Source organism: Tympanuchus pallidicinctus, unplaced genomic scaffold, assembly GCF_026119805.1.
Source record: "Tympanuchus pallidicinctus isolate F22 unplaced genomic scaffold, pur_lepc_1.0 scaffold3, whole genome shotgun sequence".
NCBI classification, from domain to species: domain Eukaryota; kingdom Metazoa; phylum Chordata; class Aves; order Galliformes; family Phasianidae; genus Tympanuchus; species Tympanuchus pallidicinctus.
The window spans coordinates 43,180,556-43,204,851 of NW_026294747.1; the positions used below are offsets into that span (position 1 = coordinate 43,180,556).

Consider the following 24,296-nt stretch of genomic DNA (forward strand, 5'->3'; position numbering starts at 1 on the left):
TCTACTAAGAATATACACCATGTAGTACTTGTGAAGGAACTGCTATGGCTTGGACAATCAGGTTGTGTACCCTCACGACTTAGAGGCCAGAGCCTTTTAGAAGCTGACAACCAGACGTTCTCTGGCATGGAGAACAATGGATATCCTATCACTGTGATGATAGGAGGATTCCTACTCTAGGCTGCAGCATCCAGGTGACAAGCTTTGCATCCACAGAACAAATGAAGAGGAAATTAGACTCATTTCATGTAAAGCATCAAAAGGATAGCAACGTTTGGTCACTATCGCTGTGGTCTGAGCTCAAACAAGTGATCTAGAGAAAGAAGGCATCATATCCTCTGACTCACTGATTTGCTCCCTCAGAACAATGGTCAGATGTCATACACAGCCAGTGTCCAGCTTGTGTCTCCTTCCCAAATGGCTTCATTAAAATTCTGAGGCACAGAATATTTTTGTCTGTGGTCTTTGCCTGGCTTTGCTCTATGAAGCAGCACACTACTGGCAGTGGGAAAAGGAGCAGGCATGTCAATCATGCAGCAGCATCCTGCAGTGACCCCACACCATCACCCAGCCAAGAACACTGATCTCCAGACTACCAGCTGTCAGCAAACACTTGCCCTCTGAACTCAACTCTTCAGCAAAAAAAAAAAAAAAAAAAAAAAAGAGAAATAAAAACTCCTCTAAGATTTCCCAACAGTCAATACAGATTACAGTAGTCCTTAACTTGTAAATTTCCTTTGCTTTATAACTGGAACTAAAAACTCCAATCTACTAGTTGTGGCCATTACCCATATACAGACAACATTCATCTGCAGTGTAACGCTAGATCTCTCACTTAATGACTGGAGATGAGCTTGAGAAACACCTCAGCACTGCATAAGCTCCAAGTGACATATGGCTCACACCTGCAGACCTGGCATGGTACTTTAAAAATCACACACACATTTTAGTAGATAGAACCCACAGTGATTCTAGAACCTGAATCAATTAGAAAAGCTGTTATACAATCACTCTGGTAAATAATAAGAAATACTAGTAGGAAAAGCACCTACTCCATAAATACAGAACGAAAAGAGTAAATTACTCAAGAGTTACACAGATATGCCCACTATTTGTTCTCTGTACATTTTAAAATGCTACAGTGCTTCACAGGTTTTTAATGCGACTGTTGGCATTCTGCAAAGACAAAGCATCCCATTGCATCTCTTTCACATGAAAGTGATAAATTTACGACATTTGCTGTTAGCATACTGTTATAGAAGCCTCCACTTTGAGTGGGTTCCTTCAATTTGCAGTAGTTTGGTTTGCTGAATTTGCATGTTTTCTTTTTTGCATGACAATTTTGCATGACAATTTCTGGTGGCTGTTTTTGGCAAAAAAAATAAACCCTTCCCTATATTTCTCTGTAGCTAATTCTACATGCAGAGGTTGATTTTGTAATTCAAAAACAAATAGAAAATTTTCATCAGAAATTGCATAGACAAAAAAACATTTTTTGTTTGGTGTGCCACCATTGCACACCAAGTAGTGTTTCATGTCTGCTTCTGCAATTCATTGTCACTGTTCTCAGAATTTCATGGATTTCAGATTCTGCCTGCATTAGGAGAAGCCAATGGCTCTTTATCACATCCAGGCCATTGCTGGGGTTCAGAGACAGGAGTAACAAGGACAGTCCAATTTCAAGAGCATACAAGACCTGAGTTCCTAAAATACATATATATATTATTGTGTGCTGTTCATGATAGGGAAATACTTTAGTCACTGGAAAACAAGGTTCTACACAAGCTTCACATCAAAACAGAAAAAAAACCCCACCAGGAATTAACAAAAATGAAGAAAAAGAAGTTCCAATTTTCTTCCCTGCCACAGGTTATTTTCAAGATCTTGCAGATCTTTCCTCATTTGATCTCAAGACGCAAAGCCTCCCTCTGTTTAATGATTTCACACGTGCTTGTTCCCTCTCTCAGCATCTTTATACCTCATTGCACATTGCCCCACATAAAGAACTGCTATTCTTTGCTCATTTCTCAAGAACATCTGTTTTCATAATGCTCAGCCAAATAGAGCCCAACCCTCACTGAGGGCCCTTAGCACTGTTGTCAAAACATAAGTCATTTGTTTTTATTCAATATCTCCTAGGTACCTGCACAAACATAGTCGTTAAAAACAGCTATTGAGTCTGAATATACAGAAATATCGTAATGTTCTATCCAAAACATTTGGATGAATAATCTTCATTTGTACTTATCTTGCATATATTATGGAACAGGGATTATATCTTCTGTGTTTTGGACAGCATCTGAGGGCTAATCCTGTTTAACGTTCTGATTACATCACAAGAATGTTGATAAAGCTAAGGGGATACAATACAGAAACAACAGGCTGATCATGAGAACTGCAATAACAGAAATACAGCAGAAGTCATTAACAGCAAGTGGAAAATAACAGGGCAGCAACAAAACTGGTCTGCAGCATGGTGTAAGCCTATCAACTGCAAGTATCTTGGGAGAATGCCTGGCATAGATCAGGCAGCCATAGGATAATAGTGTGAAAAGGTGTCAGTGTGGAAGAGGGAAATGCAGGTGACATCAGGAGAGGTTTCCAGCAGATAGTACATAATGACAAGAAGACATCCTCTGGCACTTCGCGTCGTTCCTGTTCAACAGACATCAGTCAAACTAGAACAAGCATAGAGAACGACTATTGGGATGATCAGTAAAAATCTTAATTTACAAGAGAAGACTGGCAGACTTGGTTTGTTTAACCTGGCAAATCAAAAACTGAGAGATAAATTTACTTGTTATAAAAACAGTAGAACAGAATAGAGAAAAACTATTTTAGTTAGAGAATAATGTTGGCAGAGGACTAAATGTGTAGAAATTGGCTGTGAGTAAGATTACCAAAAAAAGGTGTGAGCATTCCTGGCAATTGGAGCAGGGAGTTTTTGCAACGGCCTTCTGCTTGTAGCAGCAGGGTGTAAAACAATTCATGTTTGAGGTTGAGCCTATGGAAAGGGCTTGCATGCTCTGATGGTTGAGAAGGTGACTGCGAGCCCCCACTATTCCTGATCCAATATTAGGTTTTCCATCAACTGAATACCCACGTTCCTTCTGGTCATTAGTGGAAAGTGAGACAATAATGGCATGCTTATATAATGTCATGACTTGATGTTTCCGTTGTTTGAAGGACTTTCTCTTAATTTTTTGGGTTACACTGAAGAAGCAAATGCAGAGAAATATCCAATTAATGAATGCAAACATTAAAAGGCAAAATTATGTTAAAATAAACAACTTACTTTTGAAGAAAACTGAAATGACACAATATTGTCTTTTGGGTACAGAACAATGCACAATGGAATTTTCAAATGCACGTAGCACAAGATGTTTAATTAAGCACTGACTTCAGTAGGACTAAATCTTCAGTCCACCTTCTTAACAATCAGCAAGACATTATGTACCCATCTGGCCCCTGCATAAACAATACAGCTTCAAAATCTGAGCTGTGCAGATAGCAGTAGAAAACCAATCACAAAATTTAGTATCCACTTTAATAAGTCAAAATCATATTTTGACATGCCAAAATTATATTCTATATAGTGTTTTTCCCCCTTTCATTTTCAGTGCAGTGAAGTTATTTCTTATAAGCTAAGTCTAAGTATTTTTAAAAAGAAAAACATTCAAATTAATTCTAATTTACCAATGCAGCTTGACACAATCTCCATGTAAAACCTTCAGTTAGCAAATGTACCATTATTATTAACAAAATATCACTCGGTCTGAACAACATGATACAATAAGCAATTGTATGAAGCTTAAATAAGCATGTAGTGAAGTCTTCACTGCAGGGAACCTTTTTTCAGCAAATAGGCTTTTTCTCTTTTGCAAATTAACCTGTCATAATGATTAACCAAACAGTCAATGGAAATCATGCATCTAGAAAAATAAACACAGAACAGAAATGGAAAACCACTTAAATAACTGATTTCTGATTTTGAAAACATTATTGGAACTATCTATTTAGATGAGTCGAGGAAGGTCACTTTTTACGTGCTTTTGGGGAAATGGAAGTCTATAATTTTCTTTCTATGCAACTAACTTTTGAAAAATAATAGCTGTAATTATCACTCGTTTTATGCCTCAGCAAACCAGAGCTTTATCATGCCAAATGAATTACTTGAAATAACTATCAAAAGTAACAAAAGCAAACAAACAAAAACCCAACACTGTAAAGATCACTGTGGTTTCTTCTACGTGACTAAAAATACGCACGAGTGAGCAGGAGGTTTTCTTGAGATGGAATCATCTCACTGCTTGTCCACTAGCCCTGGAAAATAAACAGTTCCCAAACTCAGCAGAAGAACCACTTGAGATGCCTTCCTTCATCCATTTGGAGATTGAGACAAACAATTTCATTTTCTTTGAGAAAAACACAGACTCCAAGTAGGAGATGCTCTCAAAAGTCAGAATTTTTTTTTTTTCAAAGCAGAAAAAAAAGATGGAATCTTGGACCATGCGTCCACTTGCAATTTTGCCTTCTTGAGAGATGATGCTAAACTCCCAGCACTGAACTCTCACAACTCTGCAGAGAAAGAAATTGATAAGTGGCAAAAATGTAGGCACTTAACGTGCAAGAAAGCATCAGTTCTGCTGAAGATTTGCATCCTGTTGAGCTGCAAGAGACCTCAAGTATGGGAATTTCAGTTATACCAGGTAAAATTTTCATACTGTATTTTTTCCTAGGTTGATCTCTTACAAGAGTTCTCTAAAGAGCTTCTAAATTTGGCCCCTTTTAACCTAAAAATATTTCAGAGCTGAAATCTTCTCTTGCAAAAACAGTAACAAAACTTTATGAGAATATGAAAACTGTAGTGGATCAATTTTGCTTTTAATAAGGAGAGAAACAGAACAGTGAAAACACCGTTTGCCCAACTCATTGATGGCCCACAGAAGCCCAATAAGCTAAAAGCTGCAAATGTATAATCAGATACAGAGCTACACTCATGTTGGAAATAATGATTTTGATAATGACATGAAAGACTTAGAGAAATTACCATATCCCAAGTAAGTTTCCCAGTTCTTAATCTTAACTTCTTTTTAAAGTCCCAGGACGATAAATTCATTTTCACATAAAAAGACATGGTAGAAACATGCAATCTTATTTAAAAACTTGAAAATGAAGAGTTATGACTATAAACAGTTAAAGCTCAATATGCAAGGCATGTACAGTATATCCATATGCACTGTAAATTTAGCATCACAAAACTGCCCCTTCTTACACACTGCTTTTTCAGCCTATTTTGCAGGTGTTAAGGTGGCTGCTATTTTCAGAAAAATCCATCAAACTAAAGTTTACCAGATACTTGACAGTGTTGTGCTGTAATAATGAAACAGAAGCATTGGTGAGAGAAAAGTGAGCTATTTTCATGATATGTGGACAAATAAGTAAAATTCTGTACGTGATGTTTCCCATCTTCTGCGATTAAAAACAGACATTTAAGTACATCCTATGACAAATATAAATGCTGCTTTTTTTATTCTGGGTCTCTTTTGGATTCCACGTACTTCACAATTATGTAGAATGAAATAGCACATTATTTATACACTACACTCTCCTGTTTTCCTCTTAACTGATGAATTTGTACTGTACCATGTCCATCTACTGGAAGTGTTACTTTACTCAAGAAATTGTGTCTCAGTTCCTTCTTTGGAAGAAGTGTATCAGGAACAGCTACATGTTTAGTCACTGTAAGTAACTATTTTCTGCAAGTACAGAAAGTTTGAAATGAGCCATTCCATCAGAAATAAGCATAATTCTATGTCTGCTATGACAGAAATGGATGCATTTTAATTTAGGCATTCTGAAGGGCATCCGTATTGTAAGGTTTAAAGACAACTGGATTGATCAACACAAGTAACAATCGTTCTCTCTAAATTAAATACATAAACTTTTTGAACTGAAAAAGAAAATGCAATGTACCAGTCATTTGTTTCCACAATGTAGAATCTGAAATCCATTGAAATAAGATAAAAATTGAAATTTGTTTGAAGAAATAAAATGCAATATGCAGAAAATAGAATATTTTTGCAGCTCTGTGTGTTGTTCTTTTTGTTTTGTTTTGTTTTATGAGGACAGGCAGCTGATAGCACTACAGCTGATCACTCACTAGAGCAAAGCAACTGATGAACAAACGTGAACCTGTGCCTGCAGCCAACATTTTTGCTCATTGCCTATGCTGAAATATTGCCTTTTTTCATGTTCCTTCCTGCCACTCTCACTTGCCTTATTCAGTCAGCAGCACACCCAGGAATTTAGCTGTGTATTTTGTGTCACCACTAAAGCTCCCAAGCTCCAGTCTGTTACGTTTTACCCTGCCCTCAATCCCAACATACCCCCTCAGGGATCCAATTGCTTCCCCTGCTGCAAAACACTTGTTGCTAGGAGAAAACTTACTGCTTGGCAACAGAATCGTGAAACAACAACTTGGGCTTTGTTACTCATTGAACTCTACATTGCCAGTGTGAAATAATGAACATGTGTGATTGTTGGTGCATCTGTGTACTTACAAACCCTCGAAAATGACTGACCCTTTCTAGCAGGAGCATGTTTGCCCTTTAGTTCGTTACTGTGCACTGCTGATAACCCGGAGTTTCAAAATGGAAAGCTTGTTTGGCTTTAAGTTGCTGATTGCAGTCTCCTACTGAGATGAAGCTCTCAGGGAACTTTTTTTTTTTCCCCATAAAATAACATAGTTATGCAATTGGCTGCCATAGCTTTGATTTACAATTTATTTGAACTTCATATCAGCTTATAAAAATGCAGCATCACTACCAAACTATGTGGTGAGTTCTATATGGTTTGACTAGTTTGACACCAGCAAGTGCAAAGTAAGTGGAAGTAAGACATCTGACTGGTGGAGAGGAAAGCTCATAGCTTCAGAGGTAATAGAATGCTTTATCTCCATTTGAATATCACACTGAGGCTCTTAATATGCTTTGTCTACACACAGTGAAAACACAGCAGTTCTACTTCCAGCCGTCAGACTGCCACGGCTCAAGCAGTGCTGTACCATCCTTCTGATCAACCAAGTACAGCCTGTCTTCAGACTGTGATCTGTTCTGAATTTGGAGTATTTGCCTTCTGGTGCCAAATGTTTTACATTTCCTCCCAGCTGTGATATCAGTGCCTCCCCACCTTGCTCACCCCTTTTCTCCTCCTCAAACATTTTATAGATACAAGTGCATGACTTTGTTACCCTATACACGATAATGCACTAATGGAATACTAACACTTTATCAGTAGAATCTGTGGTTGTATCACAACATTGCCTGGTTTCAAAAGCAAGGCTGGATTTACCACCGCATCATCATGCTACCTACAGAGCCTCCTAGATGCCACTTTTTACTGATACCATTATTTTCCAACTTCCAAGTCACAGAGTGAGAAACAGTGTGAAGTTCTGTTACTCAAGACACAGGGCTAAGATAGAAGTGTTTTCAATTGTAGAAAGAGGAAAAGCAAATGAACAAATCATCCAAAAATGATACAAATGCAGAACAGACTGAGAAAAAAGCTCAGACCAAGATTATGGAAGGGAGGAGCCTGAGATTCAGATCGCTGAGTCATATTCAAAGACTTGAGCAAAAGCTTTATATTTTAAAGGACCTGAGGATACTGTGAATTGTTTCCTTACTCCACTGCCTAAACGCTAGATTTTATTTTACATTTGACATTCCTGCTTTTGAAAACTTGTTACCCATGCAAAATTATATGCAATGGACAGAAGAACCTGTATTTCTTGATACTGGCCAACCATTGATACCATTAAAGAAGAAATATTAACAAATAGCAAACTAATATTTTAGAAGCTGTATCGCTCTTCATTAATGAAAGATTTTCTATAAAATCACAATGAACCTACAGGTGGTATGTAGCTTGTGTAAATAGCAATTAGAAAAACTGAACACAATCTAAAGTCTGGTGTATCAAATTAAAAAAACAAACAGTTTTAAATCCAATATGAGGTTCAGTGGTTAAAATTTATAATTAAGAGAATTGTTAGAATATTTCAAATCAGTAACTTTGGAAATCATTACCTAAAATATAACTATTTTCAAGGCTATTTCTGTATACACTTAATACTACAGAAACCGACACTAATCTGAATTTTTGGGACTATGGAAAGGTCATTAGAAGTGAATTAAACTTTTCCAGAGTATTTTTGCATTGATGTATGCATAATTCTCTCAAATATTCTGACAAATACTGCATTAACTATTGAGTCAGAACTGCAGTATAAAAGATGACGAATCCTTTTATTATTAAAATAAAATACAAATAGAAATGTAAAGATTTAAATGCATAATTGACATTTTTTTCTCTTACCCTTAGCCAGAGACTTTTGCATATGTATGTGCATTTGTTGTAGCTAAGTCTATGGCTACAGTCATTGTTTCAGAAGTGTTACGACACCATAGCAGCACATACTAGACTGGTATTGCAATCATCTCCAAGAACAAAAGGTTAATTCTAATAAAGCAGAGTTCTTCTTTAAGCCAAATGATACTGGGAAGAGTTTCGCACTTTGGCCTAGGAAGAGAGACTGTGAGAGTTCCAACAACAGCCCCAGGCAACAGCATTTGCCCACACCAAAGCAAATGCTGAGCTGCCATCTGCTCCTCAGGCCAATGCACTGCAATGAAGAGAGACTGGCGTTTTGCAAAGAGGCTTCCAGCATCTGAGGGCATTCATTCACTTTCTCATCCTCAGACTGTTCAATAAAGGACAGCAGTAGTAGGTGGTAAACCACCAAACTGTCAGTCTGACAGAACAGCTACCAGCAGATCCACCCATAAGGGATGGATGTTTCAGTACCAACAGAAGCCATACATCCTCTCATCTGTGCACCATCAGGCAGTGATCATAGGAGTCAACCTGCAATCACTGGCTAACATAAGGCCTTTATCACTTAGAAAAAAAGCAAAACACCTCTTTGCATACTGACCTTTCATAAAACCTCAAAAAGTTGCATATGCTTTACGACATTATCTTCCAAAAAGGTAGGAAAAAAATTTTGTGTAATTTTTAGAGAGAAATCTCATGGAGAAAAAAAAAAATAAAACAAAAAAGTTTAAAATAGCAGCACATTTCAGCAACTTAGACTTTTCTAATTCTGGCTTGGAGGAAAACAAGGTGAATACTGTTTAATGCGACCTACCTGTCATCTTTGGAGTGCATGTAAATCGATTCAATTTTCTCACATCTGTCCTTTTGTGGATCATTGTTCACTGTTTACATAGAACTTGCTAACAAAATATTTTCAGTTTAATCCTGTTGCCACATCTCTCAGAAAATCTTCAGATATTTTCCACAGCTGCAGATCAGTCACCTGAATGCTCATTGTGGATAAGAACAAGTCTGATATGAAGCTACAGACCCATTTTTTCATCCAGCCATATCACTTCTTAAAAAACAAGGATAGAGCTAGCCTGGGAGGAAACCTGGGAGGAATCCACACTTGAGCTCACACTGATGGTACACTTGCCCTATTGGTCAGTCTCAGGTACTTCTACTGGATTTTTTTTGCTGTTTTTACTGCGCATTTGGGATCATGTGGAGCACAAACATCACCTTCCTTCCCTAATGGAAGAAGAAATCTGTAGCCTCACAGAATTCATGGTGAGAGCAGAGAACATGATGTCTTGTAGTGGCTTAGCAACTCATCAACAGCTCAGTTCAGCCAACAGCCCCAATCCCACAGGCAGAGGCTCCAGCCTTGCTCTTGCATTTTATATTTGTTAGCAACATCGTATTTCTGTTATCCAAGGTCTGGAGGTTCTCCAGGTCTCACTTTTCATCAAACTGAGACTTTTCCCCTGTAACTGCTCTTCCCCAGTACAGGTATTACATCGACTGTCCTACAGTCTTTTTGTAGCTTAAGTTTCATCAACTCTTGCTAGACATCTTACTTCACTTCCCTTCCAAGTTCTGCCAGAACTCGGGCTGGATCCTCCATACTCCTCCACCAGCAAGTGGACTCTTACCACCATTTCCATGTTACTAGATTTGCTTTTGTCATCCATGATAAATACCACATTCCCATTAAAGACTCAGACAAAAAGAGCTTAATGTGGTTCTGGACTTTTTATGAATGGTTTTTCATCACTGCACTGATTGACACAGCACTTTAAATCATATGCTGCTGTAAGTTCACAGCTCTTAATCCATTTTCTAAACTGCGTGATAAGTTAATGCACAAGGCCTAAATCTGCTGAGAAAATGAGTGTAATTCCAAATGCTGTTTCTCCTTCAGCTCTTCCCTTTGGTTTGCCAGTACCAGCTGACAGGCTGTTGAATCGCACTTGATTCTTGATTCCAAAAGTGTCAGAATTTTGGCCATTTGAGCCACTTTTCTAGATCATTGGAGCACAGCCGGCAGGAAGAACACAAGAATGACATAAAAGGCCATCCCACACAAGGCTAAGATTCCATCAGAATAAGCAAACTGGGAAGCTGATGTTCACTGAGAAAAGAACTGAAATGCAGAGTGGCAGCTTCCACTTTCAAAGATAAGAATGACAGCAGCAGTGTGGTTTTAGTGGGGCATGTGAGAATGCTGGGATGTACAGTGACCACTGACTGCAGGGAGATACAAAACCCTTCTTATCAGCTCTTATGTTTAACATTCAGAGGTTCTATCTTAGGCAAAAACTATTTAGATGTAAATTTTGTATTAAATCAAATCTAATGTGCACAACAGAAAGAGTGCACCTACTAATAGATTTTCCTACAATTTTAGGAAGCATGAGGTTTGATTCTGGAGCAAATGAGATGACTTTGGATGCCTAGGCTAAAGCTACATCATTTACTTTCAGCAGAGATCACCATCTGCTCACACTGTCGTATCACAGTTTTAAAGGAAATTTTGTTTGATGCATCAATTACTTTAATAGATCTGACAGTGTATCATACTGTTTTAGACTTTACATCAAGAACAGGTATTTCTGGCAACTGTAACCTACCAAATTCTGGCAAGGCATTCAATTAACATGACAAAGCATCATCACAGACTGCATCAGTGTCACAGCATTTCATAGCTCTCTGGTAAGTCTTTGGGTCTGTGACCCTCATAATACCATCTGTTCCAGTACCATTGTGGCTATGGCTTTTTCAAATGGTCATAAATTAAAATCCAGACAGAATCCCAGAGAAGCTATCGTCAGCTGTCAGGACAAGTTGTAGCACAGAGCATAAAAAAACTGGAAATTGAAATGAGTCTGCAGCTGATAGTGGTTTGCCTGCTCATCTTTTGAGCATCTGTAACTGCTTGATAACATCTGTTTTAAAGTAATACTTGCTTCCTATTTAGAATAAAGGGCTTTGTTTTTAAGTGAGAGTAGGTACTTCTAAAACCTCATCTTTGTTTCCATTTACTTATTCTAAGGTAGCAAACTCCCCTGTCCAGCAGAGAAAGTTTAATTTGGAAAACAAGACAAAAGCAATTTTTTTAAGTAGGTCAGATCTCCCAGGCCATAAGGCAAGTAGTTTTCCAAAGTGCCCCTTAACACAACTATTGTCTGCATAGACTTAGAGCTCTGAAATTATTTTCATACTGTGTGTTCTATGGAAGCCATAATGAATGCACATGTTGGTGGTTTGGTTGTTCTGGTGGTTTTTTGTTTCTTTTTTAAACACTCATAATGCATGATTTTGTCTAAATATGCTATGATGCCAAGTTAGACAGCTAACTCACATAATACCCAAAACTGCTTAGTTCAGAGATGAGCAAAAAAAAAACCAAAAACGTCATAAAACGTTGCTATGTAGAGAGCATTTTTAGTTTCTGACAACTGCATTTTAAAACAATACATGTCATAGAATCATAGAATCACAAGGTTGGAAACGACCTATAAGATCATCCAGTCCAACCGAATGTACAAAACTACATTCAATCTTGGAAACTGGACAATGATAAGTATTTTGAGAAACTTTAGAACTTCTCTTTCTAGATTATCACCCATCAATCACTGAGTGAAGCAGTTACGGTTTGCTATGTCCTACCAAACTAACATAGGATATTACACTTCCATAGGAAAAAGCTGGCCTGAAAAGTCTTACTCAGACTATAATGGTAATATAATGGTAAATACATGAACAAACAAAATTCCCAGAGGATATTTACAATATTAGTTCTTTGAATCCACTCATAAGAAAACATGCAAAGTTTATATATGTGTTCAGAAGTGTTCAGAAGTTCACAATAGGGACTATACTATCTTCCAACTTTCCCCAGAGGTCAAAACAAAGCTCAGCTCTTTTTTCCAATACAGGCAGGAATCTGATTTGAAAGACAGGAGAGCACATCAAAGCATAGACCTAAGCAGAGTATCTGAGAAAAACCAGCAACTCATTATAATGAAAGGAGCAATTCTTTTTCCTTCAGGCCTCAAGAGCCTTCAGGTTTAGTGCTGTTTGAAGTTGTTTTGTCTTGAACTTTGAACTTTCCACCAAAAAATAAAGTAAGATAAGAAAAAAAAGATTTATGAAAGTAATTTACATTCATAGCCTTTACTGTAACATGGTGCCAAGTTTAACTGAACTCTCAAAACCAGATCAAACATGAATCAAAGTGCTCAAGCCACAGACAATAACAAGTCTACTGTCCAAACCCATTGCTTTCATCAGCCACCTCAGCTGCAATGATTTGGGGAATATTGCATTCACTGAGCAAATCTAAGTGAATGTTCACCAATTCTTCCAGAAAGGAGGATAGTTGGGGAACATAAGATGTAAATTGACTGATTTATTATTTAAGACCATTAAAAGTTCTGCAGTGAATATGAAGCAATGGCCTCATTTGACTCTGTGTGATCTGAAATGGCTATCAAGGAGCTACCATGTGTCCCTTTAACTTCAACTGCATGCAAAGACAGTAACTATTAAAATATATATATACACGTATATATACATGATATATATGTGTATCATTTTCACTGCTAAACGATCATCTAGATTTTAATAGAATGTCCACCTATGACAAAAAAATAAATTTAAATATCCTAAGGGAAAATCCTCCTAAATTTCTGCTAAGCACTTGGCAAGGAAAAACCCAAAGACAACCCCCTCAGACTCCCTTCAACAAAAGTACTGATGAGGCTGTCCTGTCAAGATTAACTGATACAGTGGAGATCCCCATGGAGAAAATAATTTTCTTCAGAATTCAAATGCATTGGAAAGAATAAGCATGAGAATTAAACATGAGTCTCATGAATGTAACGTACAGAATTAGAAATCAGAAGGCTAATATCATATTTATAGGTAAGTTGCAGCCTCTGAATCTCATTTTCCACATTTCTTGACAGGAAATAAATTACATAGACTTCAGAGAAAAGTACAGATTAAACTTAGTAAGTTAATCACTCAAAGCTGTTTTGAATACAAATACTGTAACCTTTTAAAGATATGTAGGCTTTAGATTTTTAAAAAGCCTAATGAGCAAAAGTGATTTCCGTAATTGTCATGGTACCAAGCTGCTGGAGTTCAAGGAGTGTTTGGACAAAGTCTGCCCTACTGAGAAAGCAGGAGACAGCACCTTTCTGATCAACAATTTATTACTCCGTTACCGTTTATTCCTCCTCATCCCAAATATATAGTCTGTTATGAAGAATAATGGAGCAAATTGATCAAACCTTAGAATGAAATACAATTTTAGAGTCAGATGAAATACGCTTCAAATTTTCCCATGGAGCTAAAGCTAACTGAAGTAATTGTTTTATCTATTAGTTTGATTACCTGTGACAAAAAATTCCTGACAAAAAAATTCTGGCACTAAATTTAAAGACCAATTTCTTATTTCTGCCTAAAATCAGATAGCTACTAGAAAATCCATCTATATTTAAAGAAATCTAATCTTGGAGAAATTATATTATACTCTTCATACATCTCCCCCAAGTGCAAAGTTCACCTTGTCTTTAAATCATGGAATCATACAATCATTTGAGTTGGAAATCATCCTTAAATGTCACCTGCTCCATCTCTCCTGCAATGAACAGGGACACCTCCAGCTCAATCTTGTTGCTCAGAGCCCCAAACAGCCTGACCTTGAACATCTCCAGGGACAGGGCACCACCTGGGCAAACTGTGGAAGCATGAGCAGAACTAAATACAATATTGACTGGTAGGGAAATAAAACTCCAGTAAATGGAATAGAGGTCTTAAAATGAAATTTAAAATGAGATGGGCAGGAGAGATATAGAGACAAAAAAAACCCAAAACCAAAACAAAACAAAACAAAAGAAACCTGGGAATTTGCTGAGAAAACTCTTTACCAGAGTAGATAACTTATCTGTCAATGCTGCTGCTTGAGACAACCCTGGCCAAAAGGAAACATTAAAAAAAATTTCTTGAGGGATAGTTGCTTCTAGATCTCTAGTTGTGTACTAAGGCGGGCCATTTTCTGCTTGAGGCGTACAAGATAAAGTATTTTTACAGACAAGCAGTCACAGCTCCCAGTCAGAAATAAAAATCCATTGTCATTGACTAGGTATCTTTTGGTTCTCTTTAGAACAGTCTGCTTTGACTATGGCTTATGCCAAAATAAGTCAAGGCTCTCAGAGATAGATGTAAAGCAAAAAGCATAAGGTGATTTCATCAGTCCATTGAAATGCACCTGAGAACTGCAAGAGATTTATAGCAAAATTTATAGCGATCTCCCATGCAGTTTCACAATAATGAGAGACTTGACTAAAGAGCTGAGTCCCAGATGCTTTGACAGAAGTGCTACACCTCTCATTCAGATTACAGTTGATGGTAGAATTTAATTCCACTTCACCAGCATGCAAAGTAATGCTGAGAAAAGAAAAGACGTGAAAATGATTTCATATCTTGCATATTTTTCTGCAGTTGGTGAAATCTTACCTACAGAGTTCTGCAACAGAATCTTTCTTGGGAAGAGGAAAATAAAACTCTTTTCATTCTCTTTTTGCTCTCTCCAGCCCATTTCATATCCTCTATATTGCTCCCAAAAAAAAAGTATTTATAAATGATAAGAAATTATGTCATTAGTTGCCAGCTGTTGACTACAAGCAAAAGTCCTTAGAGACTAAAGGCAAGTGAGCCACATGTACCAGGTGCCAGGCAGCTTCTTGCTGTGCAAGTTCTCAGCTCCAGCCGTAAAGTAATACTTTAATATATTCAATAAGTACATAAATGACCAGGGAAGCAAAACAACCATAATTAGCCCAGCTCATACTTCAGCAAAATGACCTAATTTAAGAAGTGTTTTGCAAAGCAATTCTCATACCAAAAAGCAGTTGTAAAGAAAAAATAAAAACAGCAGTTCTGAGATCTATGCAAAAAGGCGCCATCAAGTACCCATGAGAAGGGATACAAGAAACTATAGAGGATAATAGAGTGTAGCACACTTTTTCAAATTCTTCCAGACCTTCACTTATTTCTACTTTATTCTTTCTTTGTTTAAACACAAAAAAACATAAATATCACAAGCAGCTTTTAGTACTTCAATGACACAAGGTCTCCTGGCCATATTTAGTGAATCTAGAGACTACTGACATTTTAGTTCTATCCTATGAGTCTTACTTGGTACTTTTTTCCACAAGTTAAAAACTGTTGTTTTTATCTCTTCTCCATCCTCTTATGTCATCTGTAAATCAACAAAAGGCATGGGAGAAAGAACAAAGATTACACTGGATATCAACAAAGCCCAAGTGACCACAATTTTGAAACAATCAGATATTTGCAAGGTAAGGAAATGGAAACAGAAAAACTTGAAAAGTAAATTTTTCATTATGTTGTGATGTTTTTCACAGCTTGCTGGTATGTTCATCATCTCTACCAGGTACTGTGAAACAGTAAGGTACCTTCCATGTAAAACTGTGGTAAAAATATGTTAAGTTACAATGTTAAGCTGTAATATTTGACATAGCTTTGTCTACTGAGACATCAATGTAGATCGTTAAGCTATCCTTGAAACTTCCCATGAGAAAATGATCAGGATAGATCTGGAAGCTCCAAAATTTAATTTGTGAAGTTTCCAAACTGAGACTTTTCAGTTGTGTTGTTTAGCAATTGACATTTTTATGTGGACATTCCCCAACTACATCACATGAACAATCTGTGCAATGAGAAGATAACTCAGAGCATAACTGGCAACATTTTGGAATCAACTGGCCATTCCTGTAGTATGCTTCAAAAAAAACCACCAACAAAAAACCCAAACACATATCATTAAAGCTCTAGTATCTAAATTGCTGAAACCAAGCATGTAAAAATACCAGGCTGTCAACAACAAAAAGGCATCATTGTCAACTACCTAGCTGTCTCAAAAAAAGGCCAATTTTATGGATCACGGGGTGCTTGCAATGCTTACAAAATGGTAACCAACAGACAACATGGCATATGGCCAGGCAGCACCAGACTTTCACACTGTAAAGACAGTAGAACATATTCAAAATAATAGGAAGGCAGGTTTGTAGTACAGAATATATGTATACATACATGTGTATATTAGATATGCATGTAAGATGACTGAAGAGTGTTAAGAAAGATAGTGATCTTTGCACCTTCCTTTCATTACTGCTGATTTACTGTGGAATTCAGGGTGGAAAAATCAAAAGCTATGTTTCATAGGTTTTTACCAGTGGTAATGTAAAGGGAAGCCTTGAGTATTTGGAAGACTGTTAAAAGAATATGTCCACAAACAAATGTTCCCATCATTTTGTCACAGAGAAATCATTTCTTCTATTTTCAAACCTTGTCTCATTCTTCAACCATTACAAGCATAAAGATGCAGTTAAAAAGGAGATGAATGAACACTAAGATTCAGCATTAGCATTTAGCTCTATCATGATCAATTACAACCCAAACTACCAACAGGACCCAGCACAATGTGCTTGAGACAAGTCTATACAGACTAACCACGATTTTTATAGTATAGTAGCTTTACACTGAAAATCATATGTTTCAGTGAGCATTTCCCAAATAAAGTCCTTAGTAGAACAGAGTATTTCCCCAAAGGAAAAAAAAAATACTTCAGGTGGTAGTGGTCTGTTTTTCTGTTCTTAAACTCTCCTGATTCCTTCAAAGGGGGTCTGACTTCACATCTTTACCATCCTCTGCAGATTTTCTTTCTTTCAGGCAGCACAGCATCCTTCAGACTCATAAGCATGTGTAATCCATACCTACTGCTTGCTTTCTTTCAGACAAAGTATTTTGGGGTTGAAAAAAAACCAAGATAGAAATCAATAATAACAACGTACTTGTAATTGAGATGTAAAGTGCATATAGTTAGCATAAGGCATCTTTAAGAGACCTGACACATATAATTAAAGAGAACTTTAACAGTGTGGAGTGAAGAACATAATCTTTAAGGTGTTTTTTTTTAACTAATTTCTACATGAGTAATTTTGGATAAGTAATTTCTCTCTTTCTGTTTCAGTTTTCTGCTCTTAGAAACTAAGCTACTAATAGGATTAACTGGAAAGTGCTAAGATGAATTAATCAATATTGAAAACCAATTCTGGGATTAAAATGATATACAGGTGCCAGAAAAATGATTTCATGTAAAAGCTGCATTTACCTAAAAAATTTTCAGCCCAAGAGAGAATACAGAGATTTGTTTCCTGGACAATGAGTCGAAATATTAATTGCCATTTCAGGCACTACTGAATGATGGTGTTTCAGGACTTCTCAGACGTCATCAGTAAGGGCTACTTTCCACAACAGCACTCTGACTACTGGAGATAAAAGTCTGTTTATTCCTTTTTCACAAGGGAGGAAAACAGTGACAAAAGCAGGAAGGCAGCAGTAAGGCAGAAATCTGGAGGTGATGATAAAGGATAGGGAGAATAGAGAAAGTTGCTCAAAGAAATTCTTTGCCAAAATCAGGCAGGTAACAACCAAACCAAATATGTGTGACATTCAGTTGAAGCGTGAAACATCATTTTTCAGTTTCATCATTTAACACATTTTAAATTTCAGTGGGTTTCATAAAGAGTTGTTTGAAACCCAGAACACAAACTGAAGTATTTCAAACCTTTTTAACACAGCTTTGTTCTGTTTCAGAGTTTCTTCTACAACCCTTAAAAACAGGAAAGGAGGCTGCATTTCTTCAAGTGCATTGCTGCCACACTCTAAGAAGTACACTTAAGTGATACTGATGTTGCTGCTTCAGTCTTTACATCTTGCAAGAGTTAGATTTAAGTCCAATAGCAAGCTGGCATAGTCCCAGGCTTTGAGAAGATTTTAATTAATGACAAATGGTAAAAAAAAAAAATTGCATCTGAGAACAAGATGAAAACTGCGTAACAGAATGCAGTTAATGAATATATGGATATAAACATTAACTGTATGAGGAATAATTTAGATGCAGAAGCAACTAAGGAGAATTTTAACAACACTTCCCTTTGAAATAACTGGTTCCTGTTATTCAACTGACTGAATTGGAAGCACACTTTGGAAGAGACCGAAAGAGGAGCATGAACACAAACACACTGCCCCCTGCAGCCAGGTTTCTGTTAGAATACATCATGCCTTACGTAACATAATCCAAACAATGCGATTTTCCAGTAAGTTTAAGTGAGCACATAACACAGCTAAACAAGAATCACATTCCCACAACTCTGTGTCATGATGTCTTAGGCACTTCACTAAAAAGGCAAATATTAGCAAGAGTTAACCTCTCTTTCTACACCTTCCATTGTATCATTACTGTTCACCAAGGAAACACTTTCCCCCACTCTTAACAGCTTCAATTTCCACACCATTGCTCATCCCTCCTGTTTTTCTTACTCCTCCATTTCTTATTCTAAACCAGTTAGAATTTCTCTTCTCCTAGAAACTTGTTTCTAATTCACTGACACTTTCATTTTTATAAGCAATGTGATTTCTTTTGTAAGATGATCTTACCATTCTTACCAATTCAAGATGTTTTATCTAGCTTATAGATTACTAGATCCAAAAAAACTTCCATGAATTAAGTCAAACTTCGAAAGAGGTTATCAATGCTTTGCAAATTTCAGAAATACTATCAATGGACATTAAAGACAGTAGCTAAAAAGCCAAGTGAATCAGAAGACAAAATAAATAAATATCTGTTAACAACTAGTAAATGGTTTCATTTATGAGGCAAATTTTGATCAGATCTGAGGTTTCAGGTGGTGACCCAGATTGCTTCATTCTTGGGTACGTTGGGAAGGATGGAGAAACCAGCAAGAAACATAGCACTTAACTCACCCTGCAGAAGGACCAATGTCTGAATTAATCTAGCCAGAATCAGAATAGTGTGCTGTAGGAACCCTGCTATACTCCAGAAGTGAGATTATATCAATTAAAGCATCCTTCTATCAGTTGATGATGAAGCTTTCTCAGTAGACTAAACAGAGTTAGAATCAAGAAAGTTGCACTGGAAAACAGTAAAGCTTATAAGTTTTATTAATCATCCCAAGTTCAGTTCATTATCCTAAGCCAGAGTAATGTATCATAAAAAGGAGACTGCAAAAGGAGAAATTGTGTATGTTCCCAAAAAGCAATTATTTTTCTCCTCTGGCCAACTATACAGAGTATCTCAAATCAAAGAACCACGTTAACATCAAAAAGTTCTCAATTTAAATTGACCCAAGTATCAGGTGACAATCATTCTAAAATTGTAATTAGAAGAAAAAGAAATCATAGAAACTGGATCCAAGTTTTAACTATTTCAAGTATGCAACTTGAAGATTTAGGCCTGGATGTGTATGGTACACATGAGAACTTCCTGCACCATCCATTCGTCTCATTTCTTTCTTATCGTATTTTATAAATTAAGCCATTATGACCTATAACTGGTGTTTGTCAAACAATAAATAAATAAATAAATACAGCTTGTTAAACAAACTTAAGCTCTAAGATAAGTGGCACACTGAAACAGTAGCACTGCACACAAGCACTGCAACAGTAAACAGTGTAAATGTCTTCCTCAAAATATTTCTGTAATTGTCAGCAGATAAGAACAATGCAGATTCCTGTACTTCTCCCTACACTGAATGACACAAACTGGTATTTTTAAAAGTGTACATCTCTAATATTTGTATCTAAGCAGCATAAATCGCTCAGCATAGATTTAGAATAATATCTTAATACAGAAAATGTCTAGAGAAACAGGAAAAGCTTTTAAAAGCAAGATTTAAAATTATGATAATGCTTAAAAAGAATTCAATTTATTTAAGTGAATAGACTTCTTCCAGACTGCATGTATTTGTCCCAAATTGAAAAGACAATAAGAAGATATTCCAGTTTAAAAAAACAGTATTTTTCATTTCTCAAGTCTCTCGCAGAGCTAATAGAGTAATGAGTGCTTGCCGACTTTTTATTACGAGGTGGATTCAGAGAGGAGCAAAAGCTACTCATAAAAATGTAAGCCTTCATTTTCACTGTACTACACTGGTTTAAGGTTGACTGGTTCAGGTTTTGCTTTCTTGAGAAAAATTAACCTCTCAGCATTTGTTAGTAGGCTCATATATAGCTGAAAAAGTGAAACAAAAAACTTCATCTGCACTGCCTTCCTATCTGATCTTTTGTCTCATATGTTCCCCTTGGGGATGCATGAGAAATTTCTGTGAATAATTCATAAGTGCCTAGGCACAAACCAGCTTATCCCACTCAACAAAAACGTTGAGCAAGAGATGCTGCTTTGCTGGATGAAAGAGAAACTGTACTAACGGAGTAAGAATAAACGTGTGAGTGTGTATAAAATTATATAAACAAACATGTACAGTCATACTGGGGATGGCACCTTTGTAATTAAAAATATACATTTTTTTGAGGACATGATAGATTCCTACAATTCAAAGATCTAAGAAATCACATAGCTTGAAGGTGTACATTGCCTCATGTGAAGAATTCCACTTTTAGACTAGAATTAGAATGACAGGTCTTCCCTCTCGACCACAATGCCTAATTTTTCTGATACAATCCACTTTTATTTCCTAATGGCCCCAATATCTATGATTCTATGAATATTAGGTAGATGCAAATAATTTCTCTTTCCTGCAGTCTGTTAGGATGTAAATACTCACAGTCTCCAGATCCTTTTCATGCTCAATGCACAGAGAAAAGAATAAAAAGCCAGAAAAGATTGTTCTCAAAACTATGAGGCTGCTCCAAAAGTAATGCTTCATTGCATTATTAACAATGCTCTATTATGTTTGCCCATAACGTCAGAGGTGAATGTTGGTGGTGCAGCAGTAGAGGCTGAACTTTCCCACCAACATTCCATTACTTTTCATTGCCATGTGATCAATGGCAGCAGAGGGGTAGTCTGACAAAACAGCATCTGACATGGGAGCACGTAGGAAGCAAAGGGGTGTTCCTCCACACAGAAGGATTATACAAAATTATACCCACTGATATTCATTTATGCTAGTTGAATGTTTATGGAGGTTAAACAGTGGATTAAACAGTGAAGCAGTGGGTGGTGTGTTCCAGTAGTGGTGACAGAAGATCACCTCCGCTGGTACAGATTTTTATGACAATGGCATGAAGGCTTTTGCTCACTGCTGGCAAAAATACACAGCTAATTGGTGGCGACTGTGCTAAAAGTAGTTTTTTATAGCTGGGAATTTGTTCTACCAAGAAGTGTCATTGTGCTCTTTGTATCTGCTGTAGTTTCCATGGACATAAATAGGAGGCATCACTTTCAGAGTGACCCATGTATTTTGATAATAGGAGTATAGGTTCTAATTAGATCTGCAACTCATATAAGCTATGTGGTAGCCATACCAAGTTTGTTAGGTTTTCCCAATCCAATATCACTAGTGGCAACAGAAGAATCTACCAATATGAACTCAAGACTTACCAGCCGCTGCATGCTTTTCACATGAGTAGGACTAATAGATAAGGCCTCTTCATACCAGCGTTTGGCTTCATCAATATTTCCACGAAGTTCAGCCACCTGACCTCTCATGTAAAGCACATAGTGAGACATTGGGAAGAGATTAGCTGCTTCCTGGGTGCATGCAGTGGCCTCAGCAGGCTTCCCAATTCCTATGTAGACTTCAGCTGTGGAAGGAAAGAGTGAAGACCAATGAATGATTCCTGCATCATCATACCATGACCAGATGAGTTAACAAGTGCTTTGTCTGTACGTATTGTTTCATAACAGGCAAAGGCCATTTTCCTCAAGAAATTTTTCAGCTTATGAGAAACTATTACATAAATTATTTTAAATGGCTGCTTTAAACACCAGAAAACCCTCTGTGATCTTTTTTAAACTCTTTGTGGTTATTTTTAAATGAAGTCTGTGATTTTTTACTTTATTTTTAAACATGAGTGCTGCAGTATTCTGATATAATTAAAGAACAGTAAGCCCAACACAAAACTACAGAGATCCTTACAGAACGTAAGAACATGGTACTAATAATGGGCTTTTCTGAATTCCATATTAGCCATTAAGAAAGAATTAGCAATTGCTCCAATTACCAATCATTATATGTCAAGTCTGGTTCAGCATCCTATTTCAGAGCAAAAATCTTTTTAAAGAAATACAATGCATTTGATGAGAAATGTTTCCTAGCTAAGGTGGCAGAACTGTGAAACGCTTATTCAGCACTGACAGAACTTTGTTCAAATCTCATAGATACAAAAGGTGTATTTAATTTAACATAAATCACTCCTGAAGAAAGCATGGGATAGCTTGACAGTTGTCTGAATCAGAATGCTTCCGAGTTAAGATACACATTTCTTCCATCGTAGTACAGACCCAAAAAAAGCCGAGCCTCAAATTGTATGATTGCATTCTATTGCATCACACTGTACAAAAGAAGTCTTAGATACTACGAATTAAATGAAAATATTCATTAGAACAGTGAGGCCAGCTCCCCCTGTTCAGGACACACTTCTTTCACTGCCCAGTGTAGGGTGTCCATCTTGGGTTAAAGGCTGTGAGATCAGTATCTCACACCACAGGAGTGGATTTTGAGTTGTGCCGAACCTCTGGCTGGGGTTGATGCTGGTCTGCCTTTGAAGGAGCTTCCTTCTCAGATAACTGCATCAAACAGATTTGCTAGTTGGTATCTGTTATCAGTCAACTTCAGTACAGTACAGTGTATCACCTCCATGCGGTATGTTTATATTTTATTTCTTGCTAACATCAGCATACATACATATTTCTATTTGTTAATATTTAAAATCATAACCCATTTATAACAATGACTAACAATAAACAGACTTGCAGTATTAGATTAAAAGTCCTATTCATTTCCTTGCTTCTCACTGATATCTGTAGAGTTGCTGGAATAATTACTGTTTTTCACTTGGAGACCTGATCCTGGTGATGAAGAAGAGACATTTTTACCACAAGAGCACTCTTTTTTTGTTGCTTGGATGACTCAGTGATTTCACAGAACGCATTCTACCTAGCATAAATAGTATATCCACGTGGACATATGGATGAATGCAGTGCATTTTCAAAAGCAATTTAATAAAATTCTTTTTCATGGAAAAATCTCTCAACTACTCTGAATAACTAACACACAAAACTGCAGATCCAGAAATGGAACCAGATTTAGTCAGAGATGGCACTACATAACTGGAAAATAGCAAATCTGGAAGATAATGAAGATATAAAATTTGGAAATCAAAAGCTAATGCTGGGAGAAATCAATTTTTCCTTGGATTTTACTATTCTAACTGTTGGTAGACTCCAAAATTGAAGTTGTTGCCATAATCTGAGAATAAAATGCGAATTCTACTGTGAGGTTGTTTCATTGTTGTTATTTTTGTTTTATATATACTTATGTATATATCTGTATATATATTTAAAGCTCTGAGTGGTTCATTTCTGAAGTGCTTTTCCAAAATCTGCCTGTCAGTATTACTACAAAATGAAAAAGATTTTAGTGGGAATAGAATACACTATATTATTGTAGTGCAATCCACTTGGCCTCTCCTTGTTTTATTGTTTCTTCTCCAGTATCAGACTTGAAACACTTTAAAATAAACACTCCCAACTTGCCAATGAAAATACTGTTAGGAAAAAATGTAATTTATATGTTGTGATTGATTTAAGACAAAAAAGCCCACAAAAACAAAACAACAACAAGCAGCTTATTCAACATCACCCTGAAAGCACTTATGAGCACTTATGAGATCTGTGGTTCACACTTTCAGTTGTAAGGTAATGGAGAAGGAAGCAGAAGCATAACATGAGGCATGCACAGAGACCTACTGGAACAGTCTATAAAAGGTGCTGAGTAAAAGCTATAAAAATCAGCAAATAACATGCAGAAATTAATCATCTACTTAAG

The 24,296-nt window shown here is 36.7% G+C and overlaps 1 protein-coding gene across 4 annotated transcripts in view; it reads right to left on the reverse strand.

Moving 5' to 3' along the window:
* Positions 1-24,296, reverse strand: part of TTC7B (tetratricopeptide repeat domain 7B) — a 122,876-nt gene that overhangs the window by 2,161 nt on the left and 96,419 nt on the right. For all 4 annotated transcript variants that reach the window (XM_052693680.1, XM_052693683.1, XM_052693681.1 and 1 more), the window contains one exon: positions 21,848-22,050. In XM_052693680.1, coding sequence (XP_052549640.1) covers positions 21,848-22,050 — 203 coding nt within the window. The remainder of the gene's footprint in view (positions 1-21,847; positions 22,051-24,296) is intronic.